General features: G+C 48.0%; 1 protein-coding gene across 2 annotated transcripts in view; it reads left to right on the top strand.

Annotated features, from left to right (window-relative positions):
* GPC1 (glypican 1) overlaps window positions 1–19,764 on the top strand; it is a 222,175-nt gene that overhangs the window by 7,889 nt on the left and 194,522 nt on the right. Inside the window, exon 1 of one of the 2 annotated variants that reach the window (XM_040613668.1) lies at window positions 2,753–3,397. The exons of the other annotated variant lie outside the window; for it this stretch is intronic. Coding sequence (XP_040469602.1) covers window positions 3,241–3,397 — 157 coding nt within the window. The 5' untranslated portion in view covers window positions 2,753–3,240. Of the gene's footprint in view, window positions 1–2,752; window positions 3,398–19,764 lie in introns of those variants that run through there. 2 annotated transcript variants of the gene reach the window in all.

The following is a 19,764-nucleotide window of genomic DNA, read 5'->3' as shown; positions in this document are numbered from 1 at the left end:
TCTGTTTGCTCAGGGTTGGATCCTGTCTAGACTTGCAGATAGCTTCTTTGTTGAAGAGCTTATATCAGTTCAGGGTTATTTTTATTCTGTCTACTTATAAGCTTCTCATTATGATAGTATGCGAGCACCTCACGGACAGGTGTTCAGCTAAGAAGCACTCTTATCCCTATTTAGGAGGTAAGTGATGATGGTCACCTAATCACAGAGGTTTGGGGCAATGTGATCTGTGCTGGCAGTTGGTAGCCCAGTATTTCACCATGGGCATAGCAGAGCGCATGTGAATAAGCAGAGTGTGTGCTGCGGTCTCTCAGGATTTTATCAGGAATGATATGATCTTAGTCCCTGCCATGGGCACTGTTATCACCCAGCTTGGGGAAGTGAGACGTGTGTAAAAAGGGAAGTACTTCAGTCTGTGAAATGATCTCTAGCTTGGGGGATGGTCCCAAGGCCAGACCCCTAGGGTTTCAGTCCCAGTTCTTCCCCTGTCAGCAGTTAGCATTTCAGTGCACTTCAGCAGCTGTATGACTGCGGAGGGCTTCCTGCTGCAGCCGTGGGGTGCAGCCGTAGCTCACAGAGAGCCTTCCCAAGGGTGCTTCAGGCAAAGCTGGAAGCAAGCCCTTGATATACAACGGCGGTGAGTAGCCAACACCAGGCTTTGAGAAGGAAAAGAGAAAATTAGGTACTACTCTGGTCCCCTGTGTCACCTCGAGTCATTCTCTAGCGGCCAGACCAGATAAGAGGTTTATGACTCTGCCTTCCTTCTCAATCAAGCACTTTGTCTCTTTGGAGTTTGCATTCCTGGAGTTCATTCCCCTTGACAGACCTGAGTGAGAGTATTGTTAACTGCATGTCTGTATTTGATTTTCCCTCTGATTTTCCAAGAGGGGGAACCAGGATCCTGGTGTTCCTGTAGTGCTGGCAAGTAGCTGTATGGATTCCTCTGGTGCTTGATTTCTGCTGTCATGGCAGTTGGATTAATTAGATGAGATCCCTCACATAGGTCTCTGAATGATGTGTTCAAAGCCTGGGGTGGGGAAAGGGTTATGGCTATAAAATTAGAATAAATACCCAGAAGTAAGAGCTGAAATAACCTTGTGCCACATAACGTACTTGGTAACCTGCTATGTGTGCGGTACTCTTGCATTTACAAAAGAGATCCCATTTAAAAACAGGATAGGTCAGACTTTACATTATCCATGGCAGATCTTTTCCCCATGTTATTTCCAGGAACAAGACCCATTTCCATGCTCCAGAAAACCCACAAAGCAAGTGTCCCCCAAGTTGCTGGGACTCTGTAAGCCTTTGGTTTCTAAACTGTGCATCTCTGAGAGACGCAGCAAAACACCAGAAAGCATAATGTCATCTGTAGAAGAATTAAGATTTGGGTGTATGGGGTGTATCCGACTCATAGTTTTTAACTTTCGGTGGTAATGATGTGTCACCTTAGTCATGATTTTCATTACAAAACTCTCCCTGTCTTCGCAGTTAGATCCCCTTAATCTGCTTTTTTCTATCTCGTAGATTAATTTAATTAGGAAGATTTGATAGGAAATCACTAGGTGATTTCATAGGAAAGCAACAACTTGTCTCTTCCCTACTGCCATCCTTCCCCTCCCTGGGGCCCTTTGCCATCACTTACTTCTCCCTTACTCATTCCTCGGGAGAACAAGCAGTTCTGAAGCAGCAAGGTGAACGACCCAACTTTCCCACATATTTTTGCATGTCTGAGCGACTGGTCCAAAATGTACAATCTCTAATAAATTGTGCTGGTGGGTTTTTTTGGTTTTGTTTTGGTTTGTTTTTGTTTTTGTTTTTTTGGGTGGAGGGCATGGTGGTCTTTCTGTGTGGGATTGCTGATGCCTAGTAAGGTGTGAGCTCCCAGGAATGCTTCAGCTGAGGCAAGGGTACATGCCCTCTACTTTTCCTGCAGAAAACAGCTGCTCTCAGAAGATGCAGAGGACCTTTGGGTCCCCTCCCTGCTGTGGAAAGTGCTGTAGGCACCGGCCAAAGCCTGCGACCTCATCTGGGGGGAGACCCCGGGGCATCACCTGGAGACACGGGTGATGACAGGTGCCTGCGTTCTGTGGGAAGCAGTTTGGGACGTGGCTGGCAGAGCTGCAGGGCACCAGCTTCAGGAGCTGGCAGGCTGCTGGAGGAACTAAACTCCAAAGCTGGGGCTCCGTAGCTGAAGGTCGCCAGCTGCGCTTAAAGGGGGGCACTCTCCCTGCTCTCGGCTGGGACGATGCTACTCACCGCTCTGCCGACGTGCTGTGTAAGGGCTTCCAAGGGGTTGTTCCCCACCAAACCTGGGGACACTCGGGGTCTTCAGGCTACGCACCAGGCGGGGGGGGGGGGGGGGTTGGGGCTGTACAGCGCCCGTTTGCGCTACCTCCCTGCCTGCGGCCGGCGCGCAGCCCCCCGGTGCCCGAGGCTGCCCGCGCCCCAGAGCTGGCTCTGAGCCCGCCGGGGCAGGGGCTGCCGCCGCGGCCGAGACCCCCCGCCGCTCGCCCAGCCGGAGGCCGGCTCTGCCCCGCGGCGCCGGGGCCGGGGCCGGGCCGGGCGGTGCGCAGAGCCCGCGGCGGGGGCGCGGGGCGGGGGCGGGGCCGGGCCCGGGGCGGGGGGCTGCGCCCTGCGCGGGATTGGCGCGGGGCGGCGTGATGCCACGTCCGGCGGGGGAAGCCCGGCCTCGCTCGGAGCCTCCCCCGCCGCCCGGCTCGGCGCGCAGGTGGAGCGGTGCCGGCGAGCGGACCGACACGCCGAGCCCAGCCCAGCCCCGCCGAGCCCAGCCCCGGGAGCAGCCCCGCCGCCCGCCCCGCGCCCCGCCCCGCTCCGCCCGGCCCGGCCCGGCCCGGCGGCGCCGCAGCCGGCAGCATCGCGGCGGGACTGCCCGGGGATGCAGCCGCGCTAAGAACAAAAGCCCTCTGCGCGGTCACGCTCCGGGGCGTGAAGGCGGCCCGACCCGGCCAAACTTGGATCGCTGCCCCCCCCCGCCCGCCGCTCTCCGCGGCCGTGCCCGGGATCGAACTCCCCGGCGCCTTCCCCGCACGCCGCGGGCAGCGGCAGCGCCTGCGACCCGGGGCTCCCCCCGCCTGCCGTCCCGCCGCGGCTGCCCGGGGAGGGGGGCCGCGCCCCGGAGCCCCGCCGCCCGGCTCCGCGCCGCCCGGGGCCCCCGGCCGCCTGCCCGCCGCGGGACCTTGGCTTTGCCCTTCGCACGGCAGGTGGCGGGGCCAGCGGAGAAGGATGCGTTTCTTCCCGTGGGGATTTTGGCTGCTGTGTGTCGCCTCCGCCCCGGCTCGCGGTGACAGCGGCAGCAAGGCGAGGAGCTGCGCCGAGGTCCGGCAGCTGTATGGGGCCAAGGGCTTCAGCCTCAGCGGCGTGCCCCAGGCCGAGATCTCCGGTGAGTCCCGCGGAGCGGCAGGGGGGGGTTCCCCGGGTACGGCGCGGGGTGCGGGGGGCCGCGCTCGCCACCCGCCGCTGGAGTTTGTCCCGGGTCCTGGGCGGCGAGAAGTTGGACCCGGGAGATTTTGCCGGGGGTCGGGCACCCCTCCTATCCCCGGTGCGGCACCCCCTCCCCGTGCAGCACCCCCTTTTCCCATGCAGCACCCCGTGCAGCCGCTGCCCGGGCTGGGCATGGTCTCTCCAGCGGCGGGGGGCGGGGGGGGGCGATGCGAGCGACGCTGCTGGGTGGGGGTTATCGCGCCGAGTGTTCGGGGGTGGTTTTCTTTTTTTCATTGTCTCGTTTCTTCTGTTGGGAGGACCATTGAAATGGGCTCAGGGTTTTGGTTCAGGAATCAGGGTAATCAGACTGGAATGGGCTTTGGCGTTGGAGCTGGAAAATGTCACAGGGTTAGGAGAGAGAAGAATTGATTTCTTTTAATCTTCTTTTGGATGGGAAACGAACCTATAAATGGCGTTTGTCACTTGTTAAAAATGAAACGGGAGTAAACCGACCCTGTGTCAAGCATGCAAAGCACAGAGGAAAGCTGGGCAACCTACATCAGAGTGTCCCCTGCCTTCCCTCGGGCTTTGGCGAGCCTTGGTTGCTTTCCTCCTCTTGGCAGAAAACCACTGAAATACCAAAGAATATTCAAGGTCTGGTTTATGTGGGGTTGTTTGGTGGTTGTTTTTTTTTTTTCTTTTCTTTTTTTTTTCCCTGAAAGCATGGGGGAAATATACTGAGGTATTGTTGTTGGGTCGGGTTTTTTTTCTTCATTCTCTTCTAAGTTTTGATACACCGACTTGTGACCCATATCCGAGGGCTTTCTCCTTACTTGTGGGAGCTTCCTCCTTCAGACAAAGCATAAAACATGCAGGCGTACGTGCCAAAGCCAACCTACAGGGACATCCCAGTAAAATTGCAGTTTGTAGTTCACATCTAAGCTACAGAATGCCTTATGTTGAATATTTCATTGTGTAGTTTTCCAGGGAAACCAATTCATTATCTGACCCATGAATGGAAAAGGCTGAACCGTACACGTCTCATAAATGTGAACAAATTAATACTTTCTTTGTCAAGTTGCAACCAAGAGTAAATTTCCAAAATAAAATGAGCAGTCCTTGAAGTTAAACAGTGGGGAATTTCAAAATCATTTGAACGTCACTATTAATAGAATAGTAGTTCAGTTGAACAAGAAAGTGGCTTTTTATACATTTGCATCTAATTACTACAAATGTGGATACGTTAGCAGTCATGTTTCAAGTGGAAAGTTCTTGGAAGACTACGTGTTTACAAATACTCGTGGAGATGGCTGCAGCATCGTATGCGCAGATAGTACTACAGGGGCAGTCATTCAGATTCGAATCAGCCATGGTTACAAGCATTGCGTATTGCAGGTTAGCGGCAAGTAAAGCACCTTGTACTTACAAGTGGCTGAGGTTCGAAAAGTGACAGAGGACACACAGATTTCTAGGAGCCAGGAGTTCTGTTTCCTACTGCTTGTTGCTACTTGCATGTATGCTGGCAGTCTTAAGCAACAGTAGGTAAAATTATAGTATCAAGCTGGGCATCTCTGTTACTGTAAACAGAGAAAGTCTGTGGATAAATGCTATGAAAACTTGAGGAATACCACGTGGAAAGTAATATGAAGAAGTGCTTGGGGTTAGAAGGCTCCACACATAAACGTGCTGCTGATATTATTAGCCCAGTACTTAGAAGAGTTAACGGACTTAATGATTTTCATTGGTAATTATGATGTGTACCTTCTGACTGATACACACTCAGGAACGTGCTTTTCTGTTGCTGTAGTACTTACCCAGTACAGTTAAAACACTGATGTACGTTAACACTGACCTCAGAAATGTTCCTTATAGTGTTGTGTATCGCATATGCTTTTTAGCAGTTGTGCAGGTTAGTGCAGAAGTTGATGCTGGGTTTGTTTTCTACAAAGAGAAGAGTCTTGAGACGCTCCTGCAGTATCCCCACATGTGGTAAATACAGGATCGTGCAGTTTGTAATTCCACATTTTTTCAAAATAAATCATGGCTTAAGGCTGGTTTCAGCAGCATTAGTTCAGCTTGCTGACCGTGGGGGTTGTAATCTGTGTGGAGCCTTGTCAGGTTACACCTGACTGACACCTCTAAGTGCATACACATTGACGTATCACAACTTTTGGCCAAGTTAAGAAATGCTGATGAAGGCGGTTCAGTGGTGGCTCCGGTTGGACCTGTGCTGAGGTTTCCTCATGGTGGCCTGTTCCATGTTGTCAGAGAGGTTCAAGAGCTACCTCAGGAACCATGGTTTTGTCTTATTTCTGAGCCCTCTGGAGGCAAAGGCCCTTCGCTTTGTCCCTCTCCAGGCGGGTCAGCAAGTTCCTTCTCTTTCCATTGCTTGCCTGAAGCAAAGGGGCAGCCTAATTTCATAGCCCCACAGCCTTGCCTCCGCAGTGGTGCTGCCATGCTACACTGACCTTGCTCCTGTCTGCTATGAACTGGCTCCAGGTGCTACTTGGTGTGTGTTGCCTTCACACCAGCCTGGCACCAGGAGCCAAACCACACGCTGCTTGCACCCCCAGAACCTGACTTCAAAAGGAGTTCAGTAAGCTCCCATGATGCAGGCTGTGACTCAGGCTGAGATGGCTGTGTTTATATTGGTTTTAGAACACTTACTGCACGCTTTCCACCTTCTAATCTCTATTCTTTGTTATGATTTAAGAGGATTATGAGTAATGTGAAGTCTCCACAGCTCACCAGAAGGTAGTCCCTGCTTATGACTTGTACGGATCAGTTAAAGAAGCAGTCGCACAGTTATTAGCTGGCTAATAGATAAGCATCTGATTCAGGCTTAGACTCCTGGCTTACCAGATTTCTCATGAACCACCTAGACAGGGTTTCCTGGTTTTTTGCTAATGTTGTACAATGCCTTTAACATGTCTAAGCACTTTAAATGTGTCGGGTGCTGTTATTAAGTGTGTTTAGGGAATACACATGGTGTTATATCTCACTACTTTGAAGTCAGTGGCAAAACTCCCAAACATGAAAGAAGCGTCTGCCCGTATTAGTAATCTTGACAGACAGACGTACACCCAGAGTCTCAAAGACCTGCCTGGAAGAAAGCTGCTAATGCTGGGGGAAATGCTCCTTACCCCTTGGGTTTATGAAAGTTATGACACTTGCTTCCATAAGACATATTAACTGGAGCAAAGTTTTCCTGTGTGTTGGACAGTGTTCCCACTCACTGGCTGGATGACCCGTACCCCCCTTCTGAGATTGCTACAAAACACAAGAAAACATTTGAAAGCTTCTAGTTCTTCTGTTTGCTCTCGAGTCATCTGGAGGTGGCAAGCCTCAGTTCCAGCTTTCTCAGCGTTCTTGCTACCCGGCAGCATCTCCCCGTTGCAGGTCCCCTACCCTGGTGACGGAGGGAGAGAGGTGCCCTGCCCTAGGTGTACCTCCTAGTGCTGTCCTCAGGGCTGCTCTTGGGCTCACAGCGTGGTTTGTGACTGAAGAGAGCGAGCCGATGGCAGAAAATTCTATGCTTCGGGGAGGACACCCGGCTCTCTGTGCTGACAGTAAAGTGGTTTAAGATTCCTGATGCTGGCTGGGTGACTGCTCCCCAGTGTCTCAAGCACAGGGAGTTCTCTCAAGTACTGGAGAAGACTTGAGAGATGTGATTTGACATGGTTGTGCTTGGCCCTTGCTCACTGTTTGGACTAGGCTTTTGCTTTGGTTTGTTTATTCCTGCAATTAATCCTTCCTAGACTTGGCTTGCTGCTAGGTTAGCTTGTTGACACGGGTGATGGGTGTAACACAGCGAAAGAGTGTGCAGAAAAAAAGCCATCTGGACCTTGCCAGGCCATATTGCTGCCCATCCCGTCACATATCTCACATGAGTGCTTCCCTCGTTCCTTAGCTGAAAGGGCTTAGGATAATTTTTTAAATCTTTTGGTCCTTATAGGCTGTAATGAAAACATTGTCAAGTGCATGTGTTGGCTAATGCTTCTCCAAACAGCTTTACTTAGAGAACAAGTCCAGGCACAGAATGGGACTTGACGAGGCTCTCCAAGTCTGAAGAGGGTAATGAAACCCAGTATTGGAGGGCATTTTATGTTCTAGCAGTTGCAGCACAAAAGGCGTAAATGCAAAGATGGGCAAACTTGCATCTGTGGTCTGAAAACTGAAATCTGGGGCTCCTCCGCTCCTAGGGGAAGTTCTTTACTTCTTAATTGAAAGGGGACACTCTGTTGTTGCTCCAGCGCTTTTTGAGGTTGTTGTTATATTTGGGTTGTAGTTAGTTACTCAAGGCAGACAGGATTTCTCAAGGTTAGTTGCTATACGGTGAACTCGCAAATGCAATATCAACCCACTTAATCTAATGAATTTGTTAGGGGTGAATCGGAATGGCCTTTGTAGCCTGCTTGGTTTAGAGTGCTGTTTCTAATGAGGCAAAACACAAGGAATTGTGCCTTTTCTCCCATCTGGCAAGCGTATTGCTGCGAGCGTTAGAGGAGGTTGCGCATCCCCGTTTCTGTTTAACTTAAAATATACATAGGCATGTACATATTTTACGCTTTGCGATTGTTTTGTTAATTCGTGACTGCAGCATGTGTGCCTACAGAACAATTAAGAAAATTCGATTTATGGAGAAAAATAGGCCCCCTCTAGCGGCTGGTAAGGCGCCGGAGCCCGAGCCCTGGCAGCCCCAGTGCTTACCTAAGGCACCTCTGAAATCTGCCAGGCTTTATGCTCTTGATATTCTTCAGTGTTTTGTGGTGTTGACGTTATTTTTAAGAGAATCTGCCTTTCTGTCACTGTGATACGGATGACTAAGCTCTCACCACATAATTATCCTTATCAGCTGTGTCTGACAAAACTATTTCAACAGCTTCTTTTGTTGGTGAAGCAAAAGGCTGATATTTTCTTTTTTTTAAAAAAAAAGAAAAATTTGCATGCCTCTATAGCTGAAGACGCCCACCACCTCTGCCCCTGCGTGAACCTGCAGAGCTCACCTCATCTCTTGCCCTGTAAGTGCCCTGCTTTGTTTAAGAACACGTGTCAATCTCTGTATACGCTGGATGAGTTTGATAGGAGATGTGTGGCTTTTGGCAGGGACTGTGAAACAGTTGGTTTAATGTTCTAGTGCTTTCAGTACAATCATCTCAGACTGAGGGGACCAGATAGTTATATTCCTCTGGGTAATTTCAATAATTAAGTATGCTTTGACTTAACCAAAGGCGAGGAGGGAGCTGCTACCTTGATTATCAGAAATGTGTGTTTAGAGCCAGAGGTTTTATTTTCTTCGTGGGTCACAACAGTGATAACTGAAAACAGAGGCCACGGAGCACCTGCCCAGCAGCAGCAGCTGAGCGCAGGCTCCGCACCCTCCCCACCGCTGCTCAGGGACGAGGGAGGGGGGTTAAGTATCATCTATTTTTATTGCAGCATCGAATTGCATTAGGCACAGTATGGAAAGTGAAGGCAGGATAAAAGGATGGCCCCAGCCTCAGAGCTGTTGGTCTGGGCAATAATTCCGACCCTGCTGCGTGCTGTGGTCTCGGCACTGTGTGCCTGGGGCCGGCGCTGTGTGTTTGGTCTCCTGGCAGCAGCCGGGGGGGTCCTGTCACTTGTCTTGCGGGATTGTGGAAGCAGGGAGCAGGGGAGGTGGGAGGGTGATTGGCAGGTGTCACTGGCATAGGGAGAACTTTTGTACCTGCTTTCAGTGTTCAGCTGGAAATACTGGCTAGGAATTACAGGGCGAAAACCAGGGAAAAAGACATCCCGATTCTGTGGGAATCTGCAGGCTTCCTTGGAGGGAAACATGTTTCATTTCTGTTTGCTGCCAGGCCTCTACTGAATGTGATATATTTCTATATGTTGGGTTCCTTTCTTTGTCCTATGAGGTGCTTTTGTGTACATGTGTCGGGCAGATAGCGATCCGGAAGGGGGTGGCATCAAGGCAGCATGCTGCTCCAGTGTACAGTTAGCCCCGCCAGCTCTGCCTCATTCTGTAACAGGGCATACGTTCCCTTCAAATGCGATTCCTTGCTTTCCTGCAAGCAGCTTCTAAGGTGGTACATGCACGTGTTGCTCCTGCGTGGAGCAACGGTACAAAAGCGCCTGCAGAGAGTAGTTTTCCGGGAAGCATCCTGCCCTGCCATGGCAGGGTGCAGCCGGCTCCCCACGCTCGGTGCTGCGACACAGCAGGGCTTGGCTCCAGCATTCCGTGCTGCAGAAAAACCTCTTTTTTTTCCTGTGGAAGGGCATTTCCTTAGTCGAGTGTTACCTCTGAAAGGAGGTGGACGTGCTGTTTGTGGTTGCGCAACAGTGAAGCTGGGGAGGGCACTTGACGCTGACTTTCATCTGCCCCGCTTGAACTTTCTGTATAGATCAAGTCTCTCTGAAAATCCTAAGCAAGCCCCTCCTTGTTCCCGCCTGTGTAGGTTAGGTCAGGGTTGGGCCATCTCTCTCAGGGCTCCTTCAGATGCTCAGAAGGATGGAGAGGTTTAGTGGGCACCCTGGTGGGGCAGGCAGGCCAGCTGCTTGGGTGGTGGCCTTGAGCAAGCCCATCCAGAGTCTCTTCATCTTAAAATATGCCTGGAAAAAGTCATGTTCTTGCCTTCCTGACTATGGAACGAGGGTTGAGAGAGTCTTCCTGACAGCTGTGAGGATAACTCTGCCCCATCGTGATGGGGAGAGACCTAGGGAAGGGAGAACGTAAAAGCTTGCAGGAACCCTGGTAGCCGTTGCTTGAAGATTATTCCATTGTGTCTTGTAGTTTGTTTGTACTAAGTTGCTGTAGCTGCCATTGCTTTAGGACATTTCCCCTCGAAGTTACAAAAAATAAAATTCAAAACTCTACGAAAGCAGAAAATTTCCTTTTTTTCCCCCCCTCTTACCCGAGAAGGACAGACCACCCTCTGCTCTGAAGTCCGTATACCCTGACGCTTTGTTGCTCAGAATATGTTTTATCCGTGACAGGTGAAACCTGTCTTTAAGTAACATCTGATTCCCAGGGAATCGGGTTACCTTCGTTGCCAGATTGTTCTGCAAAAAATAATGAAGCTTTAGACTGTAGACACTTAAAATGCGTGTCTATACATGACAGAGCTGTGAGCTGGGTCAGTCACTTCTGCAGTAATGTGTTCCTGTTTTACTTGGAATTCTTCAGATTGGAAAATTTCTTTATTTCCTCTTTCTTACAGGTTGAATAAGCAGTGTGTGCTGTGACAGTTACAACGCGCTTGCTCTGAGTTTCAGAAAAATACATTAATCACAATTATGTTGACTGTACAGAGATTATAAAACTAATTTAATTTTTGGTGCCTTTTCATATACAGTGCAGCGTGAATCAAAAGTACAGAATTATCCAGCTGTTATAAACTCCTGTGCTAGCAACACAAGTAGAACAATTTTTTAAATTGCCATGCATTCTTCTGAAGTATTGAAAAAAAGAAAACAACAACAGAAAAGTTTTACTGTGGTTTCAGGGAGCAACACGATAGTACTTATGCAGACAGTCAATCTTATGTATGACTAAAATGCAAATACTGTATGACAAATAGTTTGGGCTTGCAAAAAATTGGTATTTTATAGGGTTGTAAAACTATACTGTATAATTTAGTTGAAGTGTTTCCACTAGTTTTATCCAAGTCTCTTGCCTTGTAGCTGGAGCAGACAGGCACATTTCTAAAATATGAATATTTTAGAAATTCTTCTAGTTGTATTTTTATTTACGATCAAAATCTACAATAAAATCACTGTCAGAAATTAATATTAATTTTACGTTTGTAAAAATGTAGATGAAAGGAGGCTACTTCAGTCTCCACTGCTCGCTGTTCACGCTGTTGCAGTAAAGTTTGCAGTGTTTTGGTTGTATAACTGATCCTGAGGCAATGGCCAAGCATAGTGTAAAGTGAACTTTGTATGAGTGGCAAAGCAGGAGGCTTCTGTATTAGCATCTATTATTGGTTCCTGCCATCTCCCCAGATAAGCTGGAGGGTGGAAGCTGGGTGCTGTAATTACCATGTGGGTCTCGCAGGAGGGAAGTCTGCTCCCAATCCCCATATGGATGCAGATTTTCACCATGAAGGTGGAAAAGCCACCTCGCTTTGCTCTTTTTTTTTCAGCAGTTTCCTCTACCATAAACACTAAATTGGAATGAGTGAGCTTGAGTAACTTGTGGGAAGTTTGATTTATAAAACTCTAGCCCCTAGATGTACGAGTGCCTTAAAAGAGCAGTGGTCGTCTCCCCTGATGCAGTTGCTTGCTCTGCACAGCTGCATGAGTTTAAAACAGTTGTATAACCAGTTTAGATTTTACAAACATGTGTTTGGCTTTGTGACAGAACACCAAACAAGCCCTGCAAAAAAAAAAAAAAAAAAAAGCCCAGTCTCATTGCCCTTTCATTTGTGGGAGGTCTCATAGAGGCTTCCATGTTGAGGGAGGAGGAGGCTGGTATTTTTATTAAGAGAGGCTCTCTAAGGCCAAACCGTAGCTAGAGACTCATCTGCTGTGAATTTGAGGAAGGGCTGCACAATAGTGGGAACCCGTGGGTAGAAGTGCCATCGGCTCAGCCGCAGGCTCCACGGGGCCTGTGCCCCATCCTGTTGGATCGTGGTAGGATGCAGCAGCATCCCGACTACTTGTGCTTTGGGGGCTGGTGTTGGGGGGTGGGGTGGGGGTGGGTACTGGGAAGTGCCCGGGGAGGTCAGAGAAGTGTTCCAGTTTGCCTTTTGCCTTTTTATCTGCCACAAGCATGTTCTCTAAATGCATTTGAGCCCAGAGAAGCCAGAAGTGGTATGATGTTCTATAAATAGATAGATGAATCTCTGTAACGTGTCAGGTAGTGCAGTCCCTGCGCAGAGTGCAAGAGTGGGGAAACCCCCTTGTTCCTCGGTGCTGTCCTTGGGGCAGGGAGCAGATACCACGTTGTGTCTTCCCAGGTGAGACTGCACAGTTGTCCTCTTCCTAGGCTTTACGTTAAGTTGATTTAGAACAGCGTCTGTCGGACTTACGCTGTCTTGGAAAGTAGTATTTGATTTTATTTGATCAGTTAATAGTAAGCAATAACTTGATTCTCTCTGCTACACGTTGACATTAGGGGCAGAAAAAGTTCAGATGTGGAAAATGTAGCTTAAATTATTCTGTATGCTAGAGTTTATATGGGGTGGAAATATGTGATGCTGCTTATTAGACAGATTAATGCAAGATGGTCAAAATGATGTTGAACGTAGAGGGCTGGAATTAGGTGTGGGAGAGCGAAGCAGAGTGCTGTAAATTGCTCTTTAGGTCAGGTTTACCTGGCAAGCGCTTTACTTGACTAGTTACAGAGTATAAGGGAGCTGACTCATGCTAGTAAAGGACTTGTTTAGGTAACCGATGTCCAGCCCCAGGCGTGTGGTGTGCTGGTGGCCTGCTCTTCGCTTCTCTCTCCGTGAAGTGTCACAGCCACTTCTTGCCATGTTAAATATCACTGTCTACGACTACCTGAAAGGAGGCTCTAGCGAGGTGGCTGTCAGTCTCTTCCCCCCCCCCCCCCCCCCAGGTAACGAGTGACAGGATGAAACTGCCTCGAGTTGCGCCAGGGGAGGTTTAGATTGGATATTAGAAAAAAATTTCGTCACCAAAAGGCTTGTCAAACATTGGAGCAGGCTGTCCGCGGAGGTGGTGGAGAACCCTGGACATGTTCAGAGGTCGTGTAGATGTGGCACTTAGAGTCATGGTTTAGTGGTGGACTTGGAAGTGCTGGGTTACAGGTTGGAGTTGATGATCTTAAGGTCTTTTCCAACCTAAACGATTCTATGACTTGTGGCAGGTTTCTTGTGTTTCCAAAATCCAAACTTTCGCAGGCACATGGTGGATGTATGCTGGGCTTGTGATGGGTGAGAGCGTGGTCTGGCCACGTGCCCTGTGTTCACAAACTCATACCTGTTGTGCAACTGGGTAAGTAATCAATCAGGTATGATGCAGCACGTGTACTTTGATGTAGCGTGCACCTTTGCTCTCGCAGTGCACAAGGAATCATTGGTATGGCTTTAAATGTGTCTCTAAATGGAGGAATGCCTCATCCCAGTGTGAAGCCGGGGCTCCTCTGCTTTACTTTCAGTGTTGGTATAAAGGTGCCATTAGCATCCAGAACAACTTTGTGTTTGAAAGGGATGGAGCATACAGCTACGTCTTTTTGAAAAGCTGACTGCTGCTGTTGCGTGAAATAGCGCCATAAGAGAGGTTATGGTTTATTGCCGAGAAAGTGGAAGCAGCTCATGGGTTTTATATATTTAAATGTGTAAGTGTCTGTGCCCGTACGTGGGGTTGTAGCTCCAGAAGGGGAATTTTGACAAGCAGCTCTTGGGCCCATGCTCTGGGAGATGTAGACTGGACCATTCTTGGTTTTGGCTGGAGGAGGGGATGTGTCCCGTTCTGGGCCTGCTTCTCTGCAGGTTCAGTCCCAGCTGTGGAGGGGCTGCTCCCATGGCAGCTTGCTTGTGTCAATGTCCCTGCGGGATGAGACATCCCTGCCTGAGCTCAGATATGCAGGAACCTCCCAAGATGAAGGTGGGCGGTTAGGAACAGAGCCATGCTTGTTCCTGGCACGTAACTGGATTGTCTCATCCTGGACAGCAGCGTGGAGGTCAGCGTGTTTTGCTGTACCCATGTGTGCTGTGCTGTTCAGTTGTGGGATCACTTAAAGCCCCAAATGTCTCCACGCCACGCAGATGCCTTTCATGTCAGGATGGCTGCCTGCTGCTGAGTGGACTGATTGTGCTGCTCTATGGGACAGTACGCTCAAGGGAAACCTAAACCAAATGTTGATAGCACTTTTGCAGAACTAAGTAAAATGAAATTTTCATTGGTAAATCTTCACAGGTGCCAGCAAATATAAATAAATAAAGCCTAAGCTGTGACTTTGCTCTCGTAACAGAGAGGAAATACCTTCTGACTATTTTAAGGTATCAATTGTGAACCAGGAATGAAAGCCACTGCGTTTAAATGCAGTATTAGTTCTCCCACTACCCTGGATCAGCTGTCTGGGGGCTTGAGTTTTTCTTTATGTAACACTGTTGCTACTGTTTGTGTTGCAGGGAAGCAGTCTCCTGTCACAGTTATACATTAAATATTTTTCACTGTTACAATACACTCTGTGACAGGGTTTAGGACTTAAATTCCTAAATATATCTGCTGATCTATGTGCATCCAGCAACATGGTGTCTTGTGTTATCCTGCTATCACTGATATATTTTGAGCATGTTACATCACTCAAGCTGATCGGGCTATCCTTTTTGTCAGCTAGGGAGTAAGACATCTGAAATGCCCCTTTCCTGTATTTTTTACGGGAGCAACGGTTGCACTCAGAGCCTGGTGTGCCTGCATGTGCTGACACCCTTGCAACAGCAAACTTCCAGAAGTGGTGTGCAACACCGGTATTCCTGTGTTGTTTTGTAAACTGAGGGATGCAAGGTTTGTATAGTTAGAAAACAAAAATACAGTAACTGATGAAAGGAAACTAACTGTTTGCAGTTATTTAAAAAATTATTTAAATATTGCTTTATTTAAAAAAAAAAAAGTGTGGAGTGCCTTATACCCTTCTGTTCAGTGACTGTGGGGCTGCATCTGGAGCGTGATGTCCAGTGTCAGGCTGGTCCGTAAAGGAAAGGCATGGCTATACCAGAGCGGGTCTGGCACTGGCCAGCAGGATATGGTTAGGGTGCTAGGGCCCGTGATGTGCACGGGGAAGCTGTGAAATCTGGATTTGTTCCAGAAGAAAGAAGGCTAGGGGAGATCTCATTGCTGTCTGCAACTGCTCAATGGTGGGAACAGAAAATGGAGGTAGGCTTGAGGGCATGGGCACGGCATGGGAGGTGGTGGACATGGGCTGGAATGGGGAAATTCTGATGTCATCTGTGGAAAGACTTTTCTGACATGAGTGATTGAACATGGAACGTGAGCCCAGAGAGGTGGTGGGATTTCCATCTCCATCCTTGAAGGTATTAAGAGTTTGAGTGAACAAGGCCCTTGGGCACCTGCTCTAGCTGGCCCCGCTTTGAGCGAGTGTTTGGACTAGATGTCTGTAGAAGACCATTCAACCTAAATTATTCTGTGATGCTGTGTGAACGCTGCAATTGTGCCATACACAGAGAAATTGGGTGTATGTGTAAGTAAAGCTCTTTTGTTAATGGTCTTCAGAGGAGGCAGCGTGAAAGGCAATCCTTCCAGTACTACCATGTGACATTTGTATTTTTTGAATTTATTTATTAGTTTATGAAATATGGCATCTGGTGAAATCAAAGAGGAGAAGCAGTGTTCTCCTACATGAGTAAAAACCTGTGCTGGTACTCCAGAGTCAAATTTTCTGCTCTGGCACATGTCTGGCGTGACCTTAGGCAACTTGCTTAATCTGTCTGTATCTCCAATCTCCATCTGTGCATTACTGTCATGAAACTACAATATCTTGGGGTTTAAATTTGTCTTTAAATTATAAAGTCTTGGAGTACTAAGTCTCACTATTTCTCTGTATTTCACTATACAGTACTTAGCACAATGGGACCATAAATCTTTATCAGTCCCGTGATACATGAATAATAAACAGCAACGGCATAATTTAGGGCCACATTCTACCTCTGTTCTCATGATGTATAAAGACAGGAGGGGTTTGTTGATTAAAATGCTATGCTGTTCAACCTAACGAAGATACATGGGCCTTACCGAACAGATTTTTATGAGCCTGTTGTTGGCTCTTTTGGTTTGTTGGGTTTTTATTTTGTTTCATCATTACTCATTGATTTCAGGTATCTAAACAATTTGCTTGGCAGATCAGGGAATAATAAATTCCTTTAATCTGTATCTCTTTCAGTTTAATTATTGTTAACTCATTACTTAGTGTTTAGTTCAGTGGATAATGAACTCTGTTCACTGCCTGGTGGAAGAGAGTTGGACTAGAGAGACAGAACTGGATTCTCCGGTTCTTTTGAAGATACAAACCAAAATTGCAGACTCACTGAGCATTTAACTCTAGGTTAGATTGAAGGTTGCCAGTAGGCGTATGTACCACTGCTACCTTTGCAGGCTTGAATATAGGTTAGTATTATTTCAGTTGGTTCTGTGCCTGGCATGGCATTACATTTGTTACTTTATTTTTAGACGGTTAAACTGGCGACTGCTATGTAGACAGCTATTTTTGTCTTGATTATGAGACGGTGTCTAATAAAATCTTATGTAGCGCAGTCCTAATTACTACAGACAGACTTCACATTTGTGACTGCGGTAATACTTACTGTGTTAAACTATTTCCTGCGAAGTTTTAACAGCGTGTTCAGACCTTCCCATATCAGCTACAGCTGGGGGAATAAATACTTTGTTCACTCAGGGGTGCTGTGGTCGCTAGTGCCATGCTGCTGAGCATGTGGGTTCTGTTTGGAGAAGACTCATTTATCTCGTTTCTTTGTCCTGTAACTTTTGTTGTCTTTTCATCGTGGAAGGCTCAGCGGACCCTACGTAGCAGGCATTAGCCATCCCGCTGCGCTGTGCTGGTGGCAGCTTCTGGGTGCTGGTGCTGAGGAGGCTGCTGCCGACCCTGGAGAGTGTCCACAGGTCAGGGGCACCCCCTCGCTTCGCTTTCACAGCAGCAACTTGGTTACCCCCTAAAGCCAACACCCACTGTGTCACATCTAACGCAAGCTAAAATACACCGGCATGTTTTAAAGCACCTTGGTTATGTGCGTTAAGCTTTCCTCCGACAGCAGAAGTTAGAGGAGACTAGCATGGCAGGGAGGGGAGCAGGACGTGCGGAGTCACTCTAAAAGTGAACAGCAGATTGTTCAGCCGTCGCTGCCTGCTCTTACACCCTGGCAGGCAGCTTCACGCATGCCTCCCTCAGTTCTGCAGCTATTCACATGGGAATTTGAAAGAGAGGGAAGATACAAACAAGACTCTGCCCTTATCACTAAGGCTGAGACTGGAGCAGACCATGAAGCCTGCAAACGGTTGCCCTTGGTAGAAACGTAACTTTCCTATCGGCATATTATCAGCTTTTTCAGCAAGAATGAAGTAAAGAGAATCGGGATTTCAGTGAGAAGCCATGCTGAATGGCTTCTGAGGGTTTGGCAACGTGTCACGGAAAGGTCGAGTATGGCTGTATGTCAAAGAACAGTGTTGAAATGTTTATTACGGGCTTGCTACTGTATTCTGCTCAGTCATCAGGAGAAGACAGTTCATAGCTCTCTTATTGTCTGACCATTCTCAGCACAAATTTAATGCAGTGTGCTTTCTTGCAAAATAAAGAAGGAGAGAGATCGTGAGTGCCCGCTGCTCTCAGCCCGCTGCTCTGGAGAGATTTTTCCATTTCTGGGGAAGGAGTTGTTCTTTGCATAGTGTCCCCCACAAAAGCCCTCTTAATATGAATTACATTACCCGCATTTGTAGAAAGAGAAAATGACACTTGCCAAATTTGCAAATCACAGTTGTGTTTCTGTCAGCTTTGGCAGTTACATGGCTTCTGGTAACGCTAATGAAGGCAATCTGCTTTTAATTTAAAATCCTCCCTGAAGAAAAAAAAAAATATATCTGGCAGTTGAGGGATTCGGCAGTGTCCTTGTGTGAAACTTCTTTCTTATTTTCTACGGTTTGCTTTAGCCAAAGAGAAACTGTTAATTAAAAAACATTCCTAAAGTAGCCAAATATGCAGGAATGTACTTATGCAACAACTACCTGTACCAGTTCTGCAGTAAATCACTTCTTTGTTTTCATTTGATGAGAAATTCTAATTAACCAAATAAAAATACTGCTTACCTTGCACTTAACTCAGCATGTTTGCTGCTTCTCATATGATTGAGGGACCGAGGATGGCAGGTTTTGTTTAGATGACTTTTTTGGGTTCTGCAAGGCCAAGGTGGTCAAGCAGCAGGAGGAGGGGATAACACCCGGAGAAGGGCTCTCTGCCTGTGGAGCACATCCTCCTGGCAGGGACGGTGCTGAGGGCTGCAGGCTCTCCGGGACGCTTGCTTGGGTCTGAGCCTCCCGCAGGCACAGGGCAGGGAGGCAGAGGCAGGGGGGAAGGCAGCATTGCTCAGACTGCATTTGAGTGCAATTTCTTTGAAGGCGTTTTTCCTTAGTTCACAAGGTACCGCACCACATCATGGCTCTAGTCGGTATAGTTTTGTGCTTTGCACAATAGCAAATAGTCTGTGCTTGGAGGAGAGTGTAAGGAAAGTGCATCGGTTTGTAAAACGTGCACATGCGCAGTGATGCTGATGTTGTCCTGCAGCAGAAGCATCTAGAAATGATCCAGGTGCCCATGTGTTGTGATCGCTTGCTTGAGCCCTCTGTCCTGCAGCAGCAATTTGGAGGAGCTGCAGGCAGGAGCCACGCTATGGTATTCTGCCTTTCTCTGCTGTACAGAGCTTAGGACGTCTTTGGAGCTGTAGAAACTGGGGGGTTGAGCAGGAGATGTCAGAAGACTTCTTGGCAAGTATAAAATGATCAGACTGCGTCAACAACTATAGTGATCCAAGTACAGTATTTTCACAGGTCCCATTTGACAAAGCACTGTCAGCTGCAGCCTGTTTAACAGCATCTGGAGCAATAGAAATTATTTTGTATTTTGGTGTTTGTTTTTTTAAAGCACATAAAGATAGAGAAGTGTCTGTAGGAGAACAAAGTAAATTCCACTGTAGAGTTGTCTTGAGCTATTCCGTAACTAGGGTAAGCATTTAAAGTGCCAAATGATGAAAGCATTTTGCATTTTATTGGATTGTAGTAGCTTCTTCAGCACTGCATTTCATATGTGGAGGAAGGAGGGGTTTGGTTTATTTCACAAATATTTCACAATGATTTGAAACTTATTTTGTTCCCTTTTTCATCACAAATGAAAACTTGCCAAAGCTGTTAGGCCTGTAGCTTATTACCCCTTGACACTAACACTTGTTTTGAAAGGGATGGGGACGTAATGAAGGTGCTGCTTCAACCTGAGGCAGAGCATTGCTAACCTTTGCTGCATTATGAGCAATTACTATAAGCCGATAGCTGGAGCCACTATTTCTACCCAAAGTTTGGATGTCCAGCAAGAGTTCTGACTGCTCTAGTGGTGCAGGAGCAGCTGGTGCGAAGGGCTGTAGCTACAGCAGTCTTTGAACAGCTGAAAAGCTGGGCACAGCGTTTCAGGGCTGCACAAGCAGTGCAGTTTGCTCAACAGCACTGACGCCATGCTCCCGTCTGCTTTAGGGCTGTACCGGAGGGACAGAATTGTGGTGTCTCATTGCCTCCTCTGGGAGGATTTATCTTGGAATTTTGAAACCTAACCTCCTGCTCCATCCCTAAATTTAAATCCATAGCTTC

Source organism: Falco naumanni, chromosome 13 (assembly GCF_017639655.2).
Source record: "Falco naumanni isolate bFalNau1 chromosome 13, bFalNau1.pat, whole genome shotgun sequence".
Taxonomy (NCBI): Eukaryota; Metazoa; Chordata; class Aves; order Falconiformes; family Falconidae; genus Falco; species Falco naumanni.
This window is presented reverse-complemented; position numbering and strand designations above follow the sequence as displayed.